This window comes from Astyanax mexicanus, chromosome 19, assembly GCF_023375975.1.
Source record: "Astyanax mexicanus isolate ESR-SI-001 chromosome 19, AstMex3_surface, whole genome shotgun sequence".
In the NCBI taxonomy this organism is placed as follows: Eukaryota; Metazoa; Chordata; class Actinopteri; order Characiformes; family Acestrorhamphidae; genus Astyanax; species Astyanax mexicanus.
Genome location: NC_064426.1, coordinates 11,619,283 through 11,639,604, shown reverse-complemented (window position 1 = coordinate 11,639,604; position 20,322 = coordinate 11,619,283). Strand labels below are relative to the sequence as shown.

The window sequence follows — 20,322 nt, the reverse complement described above, 5'->3', positions numbered from 1 at the left end:
CCTGATATTCTCTTAGTGAAGCTTTGTACCTTTTGATATGTATTAGCATCATTAGATTAATGATTAAATACACACATACACTTGAATATGACCTATAAATAATCACATCAATTTGAGTTCAAAGTTTTAATCACTTAACCAGCTGTGATTCACTGATAAGCATAAATGCTGCTGTTGATGCTGAAACACTGGGTAAGTCGCATAATTCCAGCTTGAAGATCTGTGTCATGGCACCGTAACCAAATTAGCTAATTATTGCAATTAAGCTCCAATAAAACCAAATCAGTGAGTTTCGATCACTGAAAATAAGTAATGTTGTGCAGCCAGTATGTGTCTCTTATTGGATGATCAAGAGTCCTCAGTAGAAATCACTGGGCAGCTTAAACTCCTTGAAGCAGTAGAAGGAGATATCTCCATGGTCCACAACTGCAAATGTTACAGGGATGTCTGCGCTCTGGAACGACAGCTGCTTCATAACACGCAGGTCAGGCACTGGACCGTCAAAGCTATGTGAAGACAAAAAGCCCAAGGCAAACATTACAAAGCAAAAGCAAATTCAAATCACAATTCACTCTTAGAACACAGACAATGAACTCCTGTCATCCATATTTAACTTAAGCACAAAGACAGCATGACACTGCAAAACATAGCCAATACACAAACCAAACACCTGCTCTGAATATCTTACGCAACACAGTATGTGCTCAGCGTACTGCGTCTCTGTTTACCTGCAAACACACATGCGAGTATAGGGATTTCCAGGGTGACTCTTCTTGAAGTCAGCCACTGTGTCAGGCTGGTAAACATTGAAAATGATCCTCCACTGGTCTAACTGAGGTAACCTAAGAGCACAGAGAGACAAAAGTGAGACATCAGATAGTGCTGTTTAAACATCCAAACATACAAACGTGTGAAGCATCTTTACTTCATTGAAACCTTCCTAGAAAGATGAGTAAAATGGACAGTAGTTGTCTTTGTAGATGTGAGTGGACTCTAGCTGTTGAAGGCAACCCACATCCTTCTATGCACACAAAGATCGCTTGCTGGCTTTTAGCCATGGTTGCCAGAATTCCCCATCAGGGAACTGAACCTTAGTTACAAGCCATGCAGTTTTGCTTCCTACTAAACTACACATACAGCTCACCACTAAACATTTCTAATATTCTAATGAACGTTGCTGACATGCAGTCGCATAAAACATCACTGTTTTCGAGCTGATCTAAAGGTTACATGTAGTTTGGAGGTATCTAGTGAAATATGCTCCTCAGCATCCGCTGACCTCGCTCTGTTATTTTTATTTAGTAGTGAGTAGTGAAGTTTCACAACTGGACTTGCTGCACAGGTGGTGCATTCCGTCACTGTACCACACTGGAATTTACTGAGCTCACTGATTGAACTGATTGATTGAACCTGAGTTCAATTATTTGAATGGGTGAGTAAATACTTTGAAAACTTTACTACATCCTGACCTCATCACCTATGCACGGGGGCTGTATCTCCCTATATTTAACTTTGACTGGTTTGTAGAGTCAGGCAGAGGCATACTTTTAGTTTGGAGAGCTGCCAAAACCTGCCTAACCGCTTGAATCTTACCCTCAAATTATTTTTTTTGTTTATCATTATGGATTATTATACGATTACAATACATAAAGGAATTCTCTATTGTTCAATGGGCAATCATAGACATCCTGTACTTAGTCTGACAGTCTAAACCATTAAAAAGTGTTTTGCAAACAAACTAAACTATGACTAAACTATAAACTTAACCATTCAGTTAAACTCTTGTAGTAGGGTTAATCTGCATCTTTCTCACCTGCTCATTTGCTTTAGCCCAACTGAAAGACTGAGGATTCAGACCAAACAAGGCAAGTGTGAAAACACCCTATAGCTAAATATCTGGGCTAGGTTTTGGTAAATGGAATGCTATATACGTGTCTGCTTGTGAGTGGAAGGAAAGAGCTCTATTTAAGTAGAGGCAAAAAAGCAATAAACGCTGCATACTTGGACGCTTCTTCCAGCAAATGAGAAGACTGGATAATGCTGACCTCCTCCAGCAGTTCACCTATCAAACAAAAGATTTAATGAACGAAACATGAACATTTAAATAAATAAGAAATAAGTATTTCATTCTTTGCTTTTGGCTCAAATTTAGTTTTTTCATAAAGCAACAATGCATGCAGTTTGGGTGTTTGTTTTAGTTGGAACATCAATGAACTAATGCTCTTTTCAATTAATCACTAATGATGCAGTACAGTAGCATCAGCACCTCATAACCAAAGCACGAAAGTTTAACTGAAAAACTGTTTTTAAACTTATGAACAGGGAGTAGAAGAACACTATAACTTACGGTGTGAAGTGCACAGTCCAGGCTGACTGAGAGGTGTTACATCCTTTTCCCAAAGGTGGGCGGGTCTTTCCTTACACCGTTGTCTCCTCCTCTTCTTCATTAGCTCTAAATACTCGGCCCAGTTCGTGCAGCGACGCACCTCTCGGTCATCATTAACGCTGCGCTTGTACCGATCCCTCTCCCTCTGCCTCTCTCGCTCCCGCCGGGACAATTTCTCTTCTTTCAGATTTAGTTTGGTCAGCCAGGAGGCCATCTTGCACTCTCCCACTTGCAGAGCTCCGGGGAGTAACTCGGGGTCAGGAGCCGCCAGGCAGGTACGGGCTGCCCGGGACGAGCCAAGGTCAGGAAAAGAGATTAACCTGAAGTCCCACGGTAGGGCTGCAGGCAGGCCTGTCATAGACCTGGATTGGCTTGATGCAGCTGTCCACCAGTTCCTTTCAGGAGCTCTATCCACATGTGAGCCGGAGTCCATTGGCTCGTCTTGCTCTTTTTTTGACTGGATTGTCTGGTGTGGCTCTCCAGTCAGAACATCTTCACATGGACCCACAGCTGTATCCTCTTGGGGTATACTGGTTTGTTTTTCACATGACCTAAATGACACAATCTACCATTACTGCTGTTTACATGTAAAGTATAGTGCTGTGCGATATGACGATATGACTTTTTATTTCATAAAGTATTCATTTTTGGTGCATCAGTTATACAATTATACATTAGTGTCGGATTAGGCGCTAAACGTTGGTCTACAAATTCCAAAGAAGTTGGGACAGGGACAACAAAAGACAGAGAAATTTGAGGAATGCTCAAAAAACACATTTAAAAGGTGACGAGGTTCATTGGAAATAGGTGATTGTCATGATTGGGTATAAAGGGAGCAAGTAAGGATGGGGCGAGGTTCAACGCTTTGTAAACAACTGCATCAGCAAATTGTCCGTCAGTTTAAGAACATTTGGTGAACGCTGATCGTTTGTATTTAGCTGCATTAAAACCCCACATCATTCTGTAACGAATATTAATTAAAAGAACCACATGGGCTCAGGAACACTTTAGAAAACTATCATCAATGAACACAGTTCATCACTCCATCTACAAGTGCAAGTTAAAACTCCAAAACGAAAGCCAATTATCAACACGCCCTAAAAACTGCTGAAGAGTGTAGATGTGTCCTGTGGTCTGACAAGATCAATTTATTTTTTTTTGTTGACCCTTCGTTTTTATGATTTTCTTTTTCAAACTACCACCCACAATCCCCAGCCCCCTTCCTGACAGATTCACCCAGATGTGTACATCTGAAGGTATAAATAAATAAATAAATAAATAAATCAATTATAATATTCCTGCCATCGGCCACAATAATTGTGAAAGTTCCCTTATGTACGAGAAGCAGCTTCACCTTTTCACAAGTGTCCCGGCCTTTTCACCATGTGTATGAGCTGTTGATGAAGTAGGGTCTTTGTGCTTCTTTAGAAGCACAGATATATCAGCCATGTTAACTTGTTGACGGAAAAAGCCTTTTCTAATGAAATGCTGTATCATTTCCAATAGGAGCGGGCCCAATTCAGTCCAAAAGGTTAAGTAGAATTTACTGGGCATTCCATCTAAACCGGGAGCCTTTATTCACTGAAGTGCAGATTTTAATTCATCAAGCGTTATTGGTCCAGGTAAGGCTTCTGTGATATGTGGTAAATTAAAAGAGGAAGTGAAAGATAAGGTGGATAAGTTTTGGAGTTCCTCAGATGTATACAGTTCTGAATAAAAAGAACGAAATGTATGATCAATATCAATTTCTTTAGTCAATTTCTTTATCACTTTGTTCCCAAAGTATGCGTGGATGTTTCACCGAACCCAGATTAAGTTTAATAAACTCCTTTAATTCAGTTTTGAACTGTGCACGGTAAGCTTTGTCTCGTAATAATCTGGTGTTAAAATGTCCTTGTGCCCGTGGTGGCTTAGTCATAGACCAAGTATCTGCCATGGGTCCTAATAATAGAAGAGATCTAGATATAAATACATAACCAATTTGAGAGTATGTTCTGTGTCTGGATGAAAAAAAAAATATTTCTTCAAGGACAGATTTAGAGAATGTCAGATCTATTAATGAAGATATGCATGGTCTGAGTTTTGTTTGCACACTGTTTCTGTCCATGAGATTCATTCTCTCTGATCTAAAGTATGAGACGTAACTGCATTCATATCTGCCCCTAGAACCACCTCATAGTCTGACATATCCAAAAGATCGGTAGATAAAGTAGAGCAAAAGCTCGGTACTCTGTTAGAGGGGGCATAAACAGCCCTTTTCAAAATAGAAATCTGTGTTTCCTCAGTGCCATAATCATTGGAACCCACCTAAGAGTCAAGTCAAGTAGTTTTTGTAAGAGAGAAAAAAAGTGAGTAAAAAACACTCTAAAAATGTTAGAAATGATACAAATGAACAACTTCTGTTGCTTTTTAAGTAGGCAGTCACGTCTCAAAATAACATTATTTTTACGTAAATTACATAAATCAGCTTTTTGCCGTGTTGTTAAATGCAGAGCAGTTTTTTATTTTATTACATTTTTTGCTTTCTTAAGTTTTCTTTATTTTCAAACCTATTATAGACAAATTGTTGAATAGCTTTTTACAAAGAGTCAGACACTGTGGACAAGGTGAGCGACAGGCTACGTGGTGAACGAAGTGAGTGAGAGACTGTGTGAGTTAAATTCAGTGATTTTTTTTTTCGTGTCACACTTAAGACACTTTTATATTTATATTTCTGCTCTGTAAATATGGGGCGGGGTCAGTCAGCACGCACAGTGTGTTCGTAGAGCGGTGTGTGTGTGCTAAGTGTGAGGCTGCACTGTGAGTGGTGTGGGGCGGGGCTCACGGCAGCAATCCGCTGCAGCGCGGAGGTCAGTAACTGAAGAGCATGTGTTGATCGGTAACACCGCAAAAACTCGCTAGATTTGTCGCTAGTCGCTTTTTTACAAAAAAAAGTCGCTAGAGGGTCTGAAAAGTAGCTAAATATAGTAGCAAAGTTGGCAACACTGCTCCGCCGTCATGTTGTGTGGAATTAAGGTTGTAATAAATTTACACAAAAGCAGACATTTAATTGCCAATCAAAGTTCATGTCTTCTAAAGGATGTGGTGAGCTTTGTGATTACTTGGCTGGCCTAGATGGTTTTTGGTCTAATTTGCGCTTTTTATTAATTATTTGAACTCTCTGCATTTGCACTCTTCAAGTCTTCTCTTTATGGTAGACTGAGATACTGATACACCTTCTTACTGGAGAGTATTCTTCACTTGTAAAAGGGATACTGTTTCCATTATTATATTTAGTAAGCAAAATTATTATCATTTACAAAGTGCAGGCTAGTACAATATACAACATTATTTAAACACATTTTTGAATAGTGCAAAATATTGTTTATTTTCTTTATTTTCAAAGTTATAAAACTAATTTGAGATTGTTTTGTCAATATCGCACATCCCTAATGTCAAATCAGACTGCTTATGTGGATTCTGCAACTATACGACAAATTAACTATATAGATAAAACAGACATAGTAGATATCTTAAAGAATGTACGGATGCAAAAAAAAAAAAAAAAAAAAAAAACTAAACTAAACAAAAGGCAGTTTTGAACCAGTTTTTGAGTACATTCAAGCAAAGTGTGGATACCTAGAGCCAGGGCTGTGGCTGCGCTTCCTCTTCAGCTGCTTATTCTGCCTGTCACGGGAAAGTGGCAAATTCAGCTGTCGTTCATACAGAGACGGCACTGTGCTACAAGAGAAAAAACTTCTTAGGGGAAACTAAAATACTCAAAATTATTAAAACATGTATGAGAAAAAAAAATGCCAATTTACCTAGGATCAAATCTGTTTACCACATATCCCAGTCTCTTCAAATGGCCAAACACCTACAGAAAGGGAAAAATGATGCGTGAGAACAGTAGCAAGTTGCCTTCTTGGACAGTGGAGTTCAAATGTATTTTTGTAAGATGTTAAAAAATGTGAAAACAAGTAAGAATTAGTTGTTAGATAACATTAGCAAACAGAATTCTCATTGCTACTATGTTTTATCAAACTGTTGCTGATTGCACGATTAGTGAAGGCTTTAATTAACTATAAACTGTGTTCAAAGGAAGTATTTATCCAGATGTAAATAATATAATACTGTCTTACTACAAAAGTTTACAAAACATTCTGTAACTTATTAGTTTAGAAGACCCAGATATCCTAAATATATAGCCACAGTCACAAGTTCAGCTTTGCTGTCCTTTTGCATAACCTCTCAAATAACTCCTTACCAACCTGGTACTGATGGAGAGTCACAGTTTCAGGAGAAAGGAAGCGTTCATACCCCTCCTGAATAGACAGGGGAAGATCCTGGTAGAACACCTGCACATTGCCCTGTTATGTTTGACAAAGAAAAATTACATGCAGTTTTATTTAGCATATTAATAAACAGATGGAAAAAATGAATAAAATGAAAATAAACAAATGAATACAATAAATAAAATAAATAAATGAAACAATGGTATTATTATATAACATCCTATCCAGGCCTGGAGTGGCTAATCGAGAGATTCGGGAGGATTCCCGATGGACCGGCTCATGTCAATCTCGAGTTTGGGCCGGTTGGGCGGAAAAAAATATTTTGACACTTATCTGTCAATTATCTAATCTTATTCTTGCATTAATTTCCATTCAACTACGTATGCGTTCTCTATTCATCTGACAGCACAGCCCTTACTTCACAGTAGATTAGATGGGTTCAACCATCTCAGGGAAATCTCCCCTCCCAAATGTTTGAGTTGGTTGCACCCACAAGTGGTCTTTTCTGGAGCAATAAAATTAAATACAGCAACGGAATAGCACGAAGTGTCAGTCGACTGTGATGGAGGGTAAAAAAGAGGCCAGGTGGAGCCGAAAAGGCCAGATTGAAAATAAATAAATAAATAAAAAAAATAATAATAAATAAAAATAAGTAAATTAAAAAAAAAGGAAAGAAGATGGAAGAAGAAGCTGCCAAATGTACAAAATTAACAAGCTTGTTTTCCAGAGGACAGACTCCAGCTGCAGCCGGTAAACAGAGATATGGAAATAATCTTGAATTGTCAGCTATAGCGCAACGTTTGCAATGTCGACTTAGCGTAGTTTATTTTGTAGAGCCCAATACACATCATCAACCTCTTAACACGCACTCTTAACATAGAGTGAATGTTATAATTAATATCTGGCTGTGTTTATGAATAATTATAGACACCCAATATACCATTTTAAAGCTTAGAATCTCTGCTTTTCAGTCTACCGTATTTTTCGGGCTATAAGGCGCACTTAAAATACTTATTTTTTCCCAAAAATCTTCATTGCGCCTTATAATGCAGTGCGCCTTGTGTATGGATTTTGCTTGTGTTTACTGACCTCGATTTTATGTGGTACACGGCGCTCTGTTGTGCAGAATTCCTCACCCACGCCAGAAAAAGATGGTGGCCAGAACAAGGTGCCGGTAAACTTTCCTTTCCACCCGTTCTGGGGTAATAGCACAAACTGTTTCTTTTTAGCGCCCACTTCTAAGTAAAGTTAACCTCTTAACATGCGCTGGCCCACCGGCGGGCCAGAAATATTTAATATTTCATAACTGGCTGTGTTTCTGAATAGTTATGAACAGTTACAGGTTAAATATAGACATCCAATATACCATTTTAAAGCTTAGAATCTCTGCTTTTGAGCTATTTAGCCTATTTAGCGGAATATCCTTTCAGAAAATAAACATTTAGGGCGAAATATGCCTTGGTTATGATTTTAATAATTCATAACTCTCATATTTGCGTTTATCGTTCGTCCATATTTCATCGAATGCGGTCATGTCATACACCATTCGAACCGTCTGGCTCTCCGGATTCCAGAACTGTGCTTTTACTGTAGGATGTATGTTTCATGAATTAGAGCTGCGTCAGAGCGCATGTTTCCAGTAATAAAAGGCTCTCCTTTTGTCCTGGGGTAACCTCCGGTCACTGCCGCCACCCCCCGAACACACACCCGCGCTCAGCCACAGGTCCTACCTTCAAAACGCGTCCAGACTAAAGAGAATCCATCAATCCAGTCTCCTGTAATCCACAGTTATATCCAAACAGCGCTGGAAATCACTTCATCCAGAAATGAAACTTATCCAATCTTTATCTCTGTTTTAAAACCGTTTTATTCATCGAATTCGGCACAACACGCTATTATAGTCAGAAGCCTCGCGGAGTAATACGTACTTGCTGTGCTTCAACATAATATTATGGTCTGTCGGAGCGTTGCGGCTACCGTTGTCAGGAGCGTCGCGGAGTAATACGTACTTGCTGTGCTTGTTGATTTATTGCTCAGAGATGTTGTTATTTTTCACAGATATTGTGAAGGATTTATTGCTCAGAGTTATTGTTACTGATATAAATAAAGTTTCATTTAGTGCGCCTTATAATCCAGTGCGCCTTGTGTATGGACTAACACTAAAAATAGACCGTTCACTCATCGTGCGCCTTATAATACGGTGCGCCTTATAGTCCGAAAAATACGGTAATCTAATCTATTTAGCTGTATATCTTTCAGAAAATAAACAATTAGGGTGAAATAAGCCTTGTTTATTAGAATTATGATTCATAATTTCCATTTTTGTGTTTTTGGTACATATTATATTTGATCCAATTCGGACATCAAACCACCTTAAACCTTTTTACTGTAGGATGTACGGTTCCTGAATTGTAGCCGAAAAAGTGCTTATACTATTTAGCGCAGCTTTAAAAACAGGCTCTTTGATTAGCCGGGCTCATATGCCCAGCCCCCACCCCACGCTCACCTCAGACTCCTGCCTTAAACTCCGCTCCACAAACCAGCAGATCCAACAAACCAGTCTCCAGTAATCCTCATTTATATCCAAACAGTGCTTGAAGAAATTTGAGCCATAAAAAATAACTTCCCTTTAAGCGACCCGTATATAACATATGGACGGAAATCTTAGTCTCGTCTGATCAAATATGTGTCGGGCGTATATAGGTGGCGAGTAGAATATACAAAAACACCTTCTTTACTGCAAAATAATTTATAAAATAAGTAGTTTTTATTCTTATAAAGTTTCCAGTCCTTTGGACACAGAAAGTACCATTCCAAGTTTAAATCTCTATAATATCTAACCAGTGAAAGGGAGCAGTTTATAATTTTACATGGTGATTCTAAACACTTTTGGCTAATGCTAATGCTTAACTGACTGGACAACTAACAACTAACTAATCAGCTCATCAACTAACTACCTGCCCTCACTAAGGCGGCAACCAACCAGAAACACCCATTTATTTCACTGCATAATAAAGACCGTAAAAGTTAAAGGTTAGTGATTTTATGCTGTGACACCCTCAGCTCTCCACACTAATGGCAGTTAGTTCATTAGTTGGCTCAGCTGTGTTTATAACGCTGTATAGTTATGGCTGGAGTTTGCTGGTGTTGCGCCAAAAATAGTCCCCGGCTGATCTCTGCAGCTGCGCTGGGAGGTCAGTTCACTCCGCTGTAGCATTAGCTTAAAGTTAGCATTTTTCTCATTAGGACTCTTCAGAGGATCCAGTGATGTTCAGGATTAAAATGTACACAAAATAAAATGTTCACGGGGTCTGAACAGATTTATTTACCAAAGAATGTGATAGAGGCGAGTTTCTGAAAACTCTTTTCATTTTTTTCTCATAGGGAAAAAACGCTTAGACACGGAAGCTGTACGAGGACTACAGAATGACGCAGGACTTCAGTGGTCTATTGGCTAGAATCTCCAGGGTTGTAACAGACCGCCTACCTCCACGAGCCGTTCCCTTTTTTTTGCTTGTTAGTTTTACATTTGTGCTCACGAGAAGTTAATTTACACACGCAAAATGTTAAAACACGCTGGTTAATTTTTTCCACATGGTATTTTTTCGCCCTCTACTTTTGACATTGATGTGATGCCATAACTTTCAGTCTCTGTTATCAGGGTTGGGTTTTAATTGAGTTTCCATTACGGAAAAAAATTCACAAATATATTCTAACAACAGAATGGATGACGTTAAACCCAGGCAGAGGGAGTCAGAGAGGCGTAGAGTTTACTCATTACGCTTTAACAGAATGTACTAAGCTTAAATTTGGATAAAAAATATAAGCACTCTATTTCTCTACATAATTCCTGATTTTTGCCATAGTTAAAACAAGAACAATAAACCCATAAGTAGGGCTGAATGATATTGGAAAAATTTGATGTTGCATTTTTTTTTTTTTTTTCTGGCGATAAATATAGCTTGTGCTGGGCGATATGGTAAAAATCATATATCACGATAACGATATATATATTTGAGTATGTTTTCATTTATTCTTCAAAAAATCTGACAAAATAATATCATTGCTTACTTGCTTACTTATTATATTTATTTATAAAAAAAAAAAAAACAAACACGAAAATGACAGTATTCGATCTGTAATTTGGTAATACTACAAGAATAAAGTCATAATGCTACGAGAATAAAGTCGTAGTATTTTAAGTGAAATGTGGTTCTAACTTCGTGGGTTGCCATTTAAGAGCGGGGCACTGAAAGGGGCATTTTCCGCTCATTATCTGTTACAGGGCTAATCGCCATTTATCTATTTATTATCTACATTTATAAACTGCAGATTATTGAAGTAGTTAATAATGTAGTTAATGTAGTTACAGTTAGATAATACAGTGTCCAGATTTTCCCATGGTGGCGTAGCCGAGCCTTCAGCACCCCTGCCCTCCTGTGTGGGGAGAGCCTGCGCTGCTGCGCAGACATTTCCTGCCTTTAAGTTTGTTTTTTGTGACCAAAGGAACAGAAATACAGTAAATTATAGTCATTAATAAAGGAAATAAACATTTTACTGATGCAGGATGACTGTATTATAAACTATATCAAGATCAAATATACTGTGAAACATGATATGCGTGTCAAAGTTGTGATCTATGATCTCTACAATGTGGAAATGTGTTTATTAGTTTCTCAATAACTATTTAGTAATATAGGGCTGAGATGTATTAATTAAATAGACATAATTCATATTTAAATATTCCTAAAATTTCCCAGCAGACAGTCTACCTTACAAAACACCTGCTATAACTTTACACCCAACCATGTAATACTTTAAGTATAAGACACTCAGTCAGCCTCAAGGAAATGCACCCTGTTTTAAACCTGGTTACATAATTAAATAAACACATAATTCAGAAAATATAGATTTAACAAATGTTATGTCTTTTATTTGAGGCCTGTGAAATGTTTCTTAAGCAGGACACTGTGATTTGACAATATCAGATATAGAAACATAGCATAGCATATGTTATACATGAAATGCTATTTTGTGTTTCCATCATAATATACCTGTGAAAGGTGACCATATGTGAAGCTTAAAGACCTTGGTCCCGCCGTATCACTAAAATATGCACAAGAAATAGTATCTGTGATTACACTGTTTATGTACAGTTTGTTTCTGAGCTCATTAACCTGCATTATTGTTTTGATTTTTAATGATGTATCAGAAACTAATATATTTAAAGCTCACCTTCCGCGAAAATCCGATTTTTCTTGTTTTTTGTGGAATACAGTAGGTCTCTCCGAGTTGAATGTGTACACCTGCACATTAAACTGTTTTGCAGCCCCCATTGTCTGCAGGAGCTAAGCAAAGAAATCCCCCCTCCCCCCCTCCGAAAAACGGGTGAATTTTGAATGATCTTTCTGCCTACGTAGGCAGAAACTCACAGACCAGCCCGCCTTGGCTCGAGAAACTCCCAGAGGCGGAGCTGAAGCGACGCAACATCACCGCTCATCAGTTAGGAGGTGGGAGGCAGTGAGCGGCAGAGCGGTGGAGGGGCGTCGCAGTGCTCCTAGCCAATCAGAGGAGAGATATTTGCATGCTGTTTGCATGTATGAATATTCATGAGCAAAGCTGGAATCCGGTCATTTTGGACACACCCCTAAAACAGTCCATTAAAAAAGAGCTATACAGAGACACCTGAGCACTTTTTTTTTTTACAAAAACGGCTCACATGTCATTCATTCATACTAGAGACCACAACTAGACATTTTAAAATGAAAGAAAAAACGACGGAAGGTGACCTTTAAATGGTTTAATTTACATTTAATTTGCATTCAAGTGTAATTTATATTAGACATACAAATTAGTTGTATGACTGTATAACTGTCTTTAGTGTAATTTCTTGATATTAATGTCTACATCTACATCTTACAATTATATTTGGTCACTTCTAAAGCACGTTTTTAGGTATTGGAATAAAAGATCAAATTGATCCGAGTTATATTATAAACTGCCCATTCAAATAAACATCTTAAAACATTGTAATATTATTTTAAGCCAGTTTATTTGACCAATTCATATGTCATATACTGCAATACATATATATTTTTTAATTATCTTTATTTCCTAATTGTTACAGTGTACAGTTGGACCTAAGTCTTATAATTGTATATTTATAAAAGATATACTCCTTTACATTATATTTTTGTTGAAAATAAGAAATCAATTAACATAATTCCACATTGTTGAGATAATTGACGTGTATCTCATGTTTCACAGTATATTTGATCTTGATATAGTTTATAATACACAGTCATCCTGCATCAGTAAAATGTTTATTTCCTTTATTAATGAGTGGAATTTACTTTATTCTTTATTTAGTTACTTTATTTAGTCGAAATATTACGAGAATAAAGTCATAATATTACGAGAAATAAAGTCTTAATATTGTGAGAATAAAGTCGTAATATTACGAATAAAGTTGTTATATTACGACTTTATTCTCGCAATATTACAACTTTATTCTCGTAACATTTCGACTTTATTCTCGTAATATCACGACTTTAATCTCGAAGTGAACTTTCTTTTTGTATGGCCCTAAAATACCGTTGTATAAAATAGTTAGTTAAAAAGATCATAGAAGCTAATAAGCTAATAAGAACATTTAATAAAAACAGAACAATAGATATGAAATACGAAAATAACCAACTAAACTAAGCTCAAAATGCTAAAAGAAATATAATCTAACAAATTCTAAAAAAGCAAAAATACAAAAATAAATATTAGTTAATAAAACAAACGTAAAAGTAAATAAACTTTGTCTGGGCGACAACACCAAACAAACAAATAACAAAAAAAAAAAAAGAAATGAACAAAAACAACAATTTAAGAGCCAAGTTGTACTAATCTTAAAGCAGTAACTTAACAGACAGTATATACAGCTTTACCAGTGCTGTGAGACGCAACACCTATAAAATAGATTATTATTATATGGCGGTAATACTTCATACCGCCATATAATCTGACGGTGTATGACGGTATGAAATTAAGCATTTAAATGGCTTTTTAAAAGGCAAATAATAGTGTTTTTATGGGATTAAAAGCGTGATTACGGCTTTAACTTAAAATTTCTATGCAGAACTATGCAGAACTGAGGTGCACAGCTTTGGACAGGCTGTCTGAGCTGCGTTGACATTGTGTGTTCAACCATGTGGAGGTCATTTTAAATGACTCAGGATGTAAATATTACTAACAAATTTTGAGCAAGTGAGTTTTAGGTTAGAAACTACTCAGCAAAACAGTTATTGGTCCCTATTAATCTTTTTCATTAGCAAAACTAGCAGAAATCATATCAAATCAAACTTATTTGTATAGCGCTTTTTACAACTGATATTGTCACAAAGCAGCTTTGTCTTTACTTACACACTCCATGAGGTATAGAGCCTCTTCTGGAAGTAAGCACTGTTTTCCACAATGTGAAAAGCCCATAGTCTGCCAGAATTTCCCCTGAAAACAAACACAAAAAAAAACTTGGACCTGGAAACCCTTATGTACTATTGAATAGCTTTAATAAGTTTCAAACACTTCTACCTAAACTCTTAACACCGGAGTATCTTAGTGCAATGATTCAACAAAAAATGCCTCCACTGTAGATAGTGAAGTCTCTGGTGTCTAACTGCTACTTTATCTAAGAATACAGTTTGAGCACTCCTGACCATTTTTTTTCCTTTAGACATCATTGGTTGCTTGATCAGCAATTTCAGTTAAATATATCATATAGCAGACAAACACAGTGATATTTGAGTGTAATTAAGTTTATACGATTTACAGAAAATGTGTAATAATTCTTTAACAAAATTAGGAAGGTGCATAAACGTAAGCTCCCCGACAGAAAAATTACATCAATATATATAGTAGATCCTCCTTTTGCAGAAATAACAGCCTCTAAACTCTTTCTATAGTTTCCAATGAGAGTCTGGCTTCTGGTTGAAGGTATTTTGGATCATTCTTCTTTATAAAACATCTCCAGTTCAGTCAGGTTTGATGGTTTCTGAGCATGAACAGCCTGCTTTAAATCACACCACAGATTTTTAATAATATTCAGGTCTGGGGACTGAGATGATCATTCCAGAATGTTGTACTTGTTCCTCTGCATGAATGCTTTAGTAGATTTTGAGCAGTGGAATCCATAAGACCCTTAACTTTAATTAGGTTCCCAGCACCTGCACTGGTCCCACAGCCCCACAGCATGATGAACCAACACCAAATTTTACTATGGGTATCAAGCGTTTGTCTTGGAATGCTGTGTTCTTTTTCTGCCATGCATACCGACCTCCAAATAACTTTTAAATTTTAGATACATCATGCCACAGCACTTTATTCCAAAATGAAGCTGGCTTGTTCAAATGTGCTTTAGCAAACCTCAAGTGACTCTGTTTGTGGCGTGTGCTCAGAAAAGGCTTCTTCTGCATTACTCTCCTATACAGAGTAGTTCAACGATGTACAGTGATGCCATCTGCAGCAGGATGATGTAAGTGTTTGGAGCGGCTCAGTCATAGTAGGTTGACTATAACTGACATTGTTACCTCTCTGTGACAATGTGCAGATAGAAGTTAAAATGGCTGCTTGTATCCATGCAACATTATTTTGCTCATATTTAGCAAGGTGTCACAGTGTCAGAAGCCACATGAGCCAAAAATGTAAATCAGATTTGTGCCTGAATCATTGCTTTGATTAGTAGCTTACTTATGTGTTTTCCACCTTTAGTTCCTGATGCCACTCTCCCTTAATCTAAATGATTCAGAAGTATTTGATCATTAGCTAATGGAGTAAGTGCTCTGCAGAGGAGTCTTCAGGACTGAAGCTGGGAAAGCGATATGGAAAATGCGCTCAGTGGGAAACTCACTGCTGGTGACTGCAGCTTCACAAGCTTTTCCTCTGGAATCCATTCTGCATTTACAAGGTTCCCACTACACAGGAGGGAAATCAAAGAGAAAAATTACTATGCATATTTGCTTGGTTATCATGTCTAATTTAGAATTAGATTTCTGTATTAATCACTTTCTAAATTGAAATAACTATGAACAAAGAGCCTATTAAATTGCAGGATTCATTATGGATCATTACAGATACTTTACTTTAAAAGTACAAAGTACTCGTGCAATGAGGAGAAAGAAATCCAGTATAGAAGAAAAAAATGAATCAAGATGCATCAATAATCATTTTATAATCCCACCGCAGACCTCTGATTTGTCATAAAATCGAATCATAGGGTGCTAGAGAACACAGTCCTAAATGGATGGGGATGTTTAATTTGATATAGAGATTCTAGGGTCCTAGTCTGCAGTTTAGGTAGCACAGGTTCTTTGTACGACTGTACCATGAAGACTCCTTCCCTGTAGCCTGTTGGTCACACCTACGTAACAGTCTAACAAAGCTTTGCAGGGACATGTGTAGATTCTAGACTGAGGTGTGTAAGATCTGAAATCTTCAGGATGGTAGACCACCAGGAATGAGCACCCCGGTCGAGCGCATCAAAGTTGAATTAAAAAAGGGAAAAGGGCTCCACCTACTGGCCACCAACAGGGATACCTCTGGTAAAAGAATTGTGCTCTCTCTCTCTCTCTGGTGCAAAGGCTCTTTATTTAAACACAAATGTGTCAAAAAGAAGGAAAAGGTAACTGACTGTAGGAAGAAGCCTCTGAACAAAGGTATTTACAGAATCACCTAACACATATGTACCGAGGGCCAAAGCAATGTAGTTCTGAGAAACACTTCCTTAGAAATGTTGTTGTTGATAATTGGGTTTGGCAGTGACTCACAGTCTCTCCACACGTTCCTCTGCCACCAGAGTCCAGTGCTCCTGAAGACTCTTCTGAAGGTGTGTCTTCTGCTGCTCAGAGCCAGTGGGCAAGAACTCCTTCTGCCCTCTCACAGGAATCTTATGACTTCGTGACCGAGCATGAAACAGCTCTGATGGGCTTTGGGTAAAAAGACAGAAAAAGGCAGAACATACTGAAGAAATATGTGAAGAGGAGAAGAAATACTGTAGCTAAACAAGCTGCCTGCAAAACATTAAGACAGGATCTTCCTGTACAACAACTTCCAGTCATTCACAAACTAGTTCCTCAGAAACCTGATGGAAAAGAACATTGTATAGAATTTATAATTTAGGTTGCACTACATGTTGGTGATGGTAAAGAACCTTTGTTTAACACCGCCTCACAGGCATTGTTGGTTGATTTTAAAATTCTGATATTGGCCTGACATTCATTTAAAGGCATTTGAAGGGTTGGGGCTCTTCTACTCTCACAATGCTTTTAGGAGTATGATGAACTAATCATTATAATACTTATTATTATTATTATTATTATTATTACTATTATAATTCACTTTCTCTCACAATGCTGTGCTAATGAGGGATGACGTTCCATCTCCTAAAATACCTAGCTAACATTACATATAAGCAATGTTTTGAATTAGCCATGTCTATAGTGTAATATATCAGTAAATGCTTGGGTAATTGGGAGAAAAATGTAGTACTCTACAAACTCTCTAGCAGAAAGTTATTACACCAAATTAATTATGAATAAACTGTTGATTCTAAGATACCTGCTTTACCATATTTGAGAATATTTTGGGTCTGAAAGCAGTTTTTGTTCAAGAAATAGTTCTCAAAGACATAGTATTTGTTCAAGCCATCCACATGTATGCAGATATTTTATAAACTGTTCAGGCTGCAGTGCTATAAGCACAAGTTTCACTGATTACAGCAGCTTATCTTTACTGTTAGAAAAGTCAGGCTGTGCTGATTTGTTTTTTTTTTTTGCTGAAATCGGAAGAAGTGGGTTTTAAAGCCTAGTTTTAGAAGTGTTCACAGGTGTAAAATTTTGTGCTGTAAATAAGATAATATCTGTAATAGTCAGGTAATGTTACAAGTCTGGATGCAGCAGAAATAGCAGTTTAGCTTGTTGTAATTAGGTTGTATTCAACAGTGATGTTAACAGAGGACAATGAACTATCCTTACTGAGCTCATCTGAATACAAGTAATATATAAATATTTAATATTAGTAATTTAAATAAAGCAAAACAATAAAAACACAACGTTAAATCATTAGAGATACAAACGTGTCATATCTAGGGAAATTCCTCTGAGTTACAGTGTGCTGGATGGATATGAAACCTGCTCCATATATTGCTTTTATAGATCACTACACCGGCCAGAAGAAGGTGTGACAACGTGTCTTATACTGAGCGGATCTTCTAGCTGTGTTAGCTAGGTTGGGTCAGTTAGTTGTGGAATCAGCTGTGCTAGATGTGTCTGAAACGCATGAAATGCTGACTTGATTCCTTGTTGCTGTTCTGACAATTCACTGTTAGATACAGTTCTGTAAAAAACAATCACTTAAAAATGATGAGTTTCTTAGATTTTACCAAATTGAAAACCTCTGGAATATAATCAAGAAGAAGATGGATGATCACAAGCCATCAAACCAAGCTGAACTGCTTGAATTTTTGCACCAAGACATAAAGATATCTAAAAGCAGTGTGTAAGACTGTTGGAGGAGAACATGCCAAGATGCATTAAAACAGTGTTTTAAAATCAGTTATTCCACCAAATATTAATTTATGAACTCTAACTATAAATAACCCTAACCCTAACTATAAATATGAACTTGTTTTCTTTGCATTATTTGAGGTCTGAAAGCTCGGCATCTTTCTGTTATTTCAGCTATTTCTCATTTTCTGTAAATAAATGCTCTAAATGAAAATATTTCTATTTGGAATTTGGGAGAAATGCTGTCCGTAGTTTATAGAATAAAACAGCAATGTTCACTTTACTTAAACATATTTAAATAGCAAACTCACAGAAACGGAAGTAACGTTAGTCTCAATTTTTTTCCAGTGCTGTATCAGTGTTTATCTGTGTTCTCATTAGCTGTTAGCATTTACACAGGGCTGGAGTGGGAATGTTGGACTCAGGCATGTCGGTGTGCCTGTTCTCAGGATCCGGCCTCAGTAGGCAGCATGTTTTATTGTTCAGACGCATCAGAAAGTTTGCTGTTAGCGCTCAGACGGCAGCTCAGCCCACACATGCTCCACAGACACAAGTCTACAGCACTAGCCCTGCTAATGTGTGGCTACAAACTCTGAATTTAGACTAACCAACTAACGGGACAGAGCGGATACCTATCGGAATCTCAGAAAGCTGTAATCCCTCGCGTTTACCTTAATAACTCCTCACTGCGTTCCGCGCGTGCAGCTTCCGCGTGAGCTTGTTTCGTGGCCATGTTTACAGCTGGTCTGTGAGCGCTGGGTCCTAGTGCCGGAAGGGTTAGGGGTGTAGTGCAGCAACTGCTCCTCTAGGGGCAGCATGGTACTGTGCTGAATATAAAATATAAAATATTATACAAAACATAAAACATACTGAATGGGAAGAGGTGTGTCCATACTTTTGACAGTGAACGCTGCATTAGAGATCAGTGTTTTTGGTGCCAATTTCGATCGCTGATCATCTTTCATCTCGAGGCAAACATGGTACATATTCCCCTAATTACATCCACGCCCAAGATAACACTGGTAATTTACTCTGATAATAAATAAACAGAAGAGTTTTACTGACCAAAATAAACACTTTTCAGGAGAGATATAAGTTTGTGTAAATATTTATAAGACAACAATTTATATTTTTATATGCCAATCACCAGAGTCAGCATACTTCTTAAAATAGCTCATATTTACTGTTAATATATAACTAATAATATATTATTTTAATAGGAGCAACAGTAATCTAACACTCCAGCTAGAGCTTAGAATGGGCTAAAAATTTAGCCTGACTCTGTCTGCCCACATAACCTGTTATAACAAGCGCTGACCTGATTTAAACTTAGCATTTTTAGTAATTAACATTACAGCAATAAACCAGAGCTTTTAACTAAATTTCCAAATACTTGGAATGAGCGAATATGTTTTAGAAATCTGTTAATCCTACTGTTGTTAGCTGCTGCTGTTAGCTTGTGAGCTAACTAACCCTGTTAATTCTGCTGTTGTTAGCTGCTGCTGTTAGCTTGTGAGCTAACTAACCCTGTTAATCCTGCTGTTGTTAGCTGCTGCTGTTAGCTTGTGAGCTAACTAACGCCGTTATTCCTGCTGTTGTTAGCTGCTGCTGTTAGCTTGTGAGCTAACTAACGCTGTTATTCCTGCTGCTGTTAGCTTGTGAGCTAACTAACACCGTTATTCCTGCTGTTGTTAGCTGCTGCTGTTAGCTTGTGAGCTAACTAACGCCGTTATTCCTGCTGTTGTTAGCTGCTGCTGTTAGCTTGTGAGCTAACTAACGCCGTTATTCCTGCTGTTGTTAGCTTGTGAGCTAACTAACGCCGTTATTCCTGCTGTTGTTAGCTTGTGAGCTAACTAACTCCGTTAATCCTGCTGTTGTTAGCTGCTGCGTGTTGTGTGTATTTATGTGTATATATTTTATATAAGTGAATTCATTCATAAACATATTTGGAGTCACACAACAATGACAAAAAAAACTCAAGGATTTTAATATTTGAATTGCATGGTAAAGTTTATAGTTAAGAGAGTGAAGACAGATAACATGCAATTTTAAATATAAATATACATATATATTGTGTGTGTATATGTGTATTGTGTGTATTTATGTGTATATACGT

The 20,322-nt window shown here is 37.4% G+C and overlaps 1 protein-coding gene across 2 annotated transcripts; it reads right to left on the bottom strand.

Moving 5' to 3' along the window:
* Positions 1–111: 111 nt before the first annotated feature.
* On the bottom strand, positions 112–18,986 carry tsen54 (TSEN54 tRNA splicing endonuclease subunit). 2 transcript variants are annotated; one of them, XM_022666206.2, is made up of 11 exons: positions 18,878–18,986; positions 16,470–16,628; positions 15,554–15,617; positions 14,071–14,154; positions 6,637–6,735; positions 6,190–6,242; positions 6,005–6,106; positions 2,348–2,937; positions 2,002–2,062; positions 729–842; positions 112–506 (listed from the first exon to the last, which is right to left on the bottom strand). In XM_022666206.2, the coding sequence occupies exons 1-11, from the start codon at positions 18,937–18,939 to the stop codon at positions 359–361; spliced, it is 1,536 nt and encodes a 511-aa protein (XP_022521927.1). In that variant the 5' UTR covers positions 18,940–18,986; the 3' UTR covers positions 112–358. The 2 variants fall into 2 exon arrangements, with proteins under 2 accessions (XP_022521927.1, XP_022521928.1); XM_022666207.2 differs by having other exon boundaries at positions 6,005–6,052.
* Positions 18,987–20,322: the final 1,336 nt, after the last annotated feature.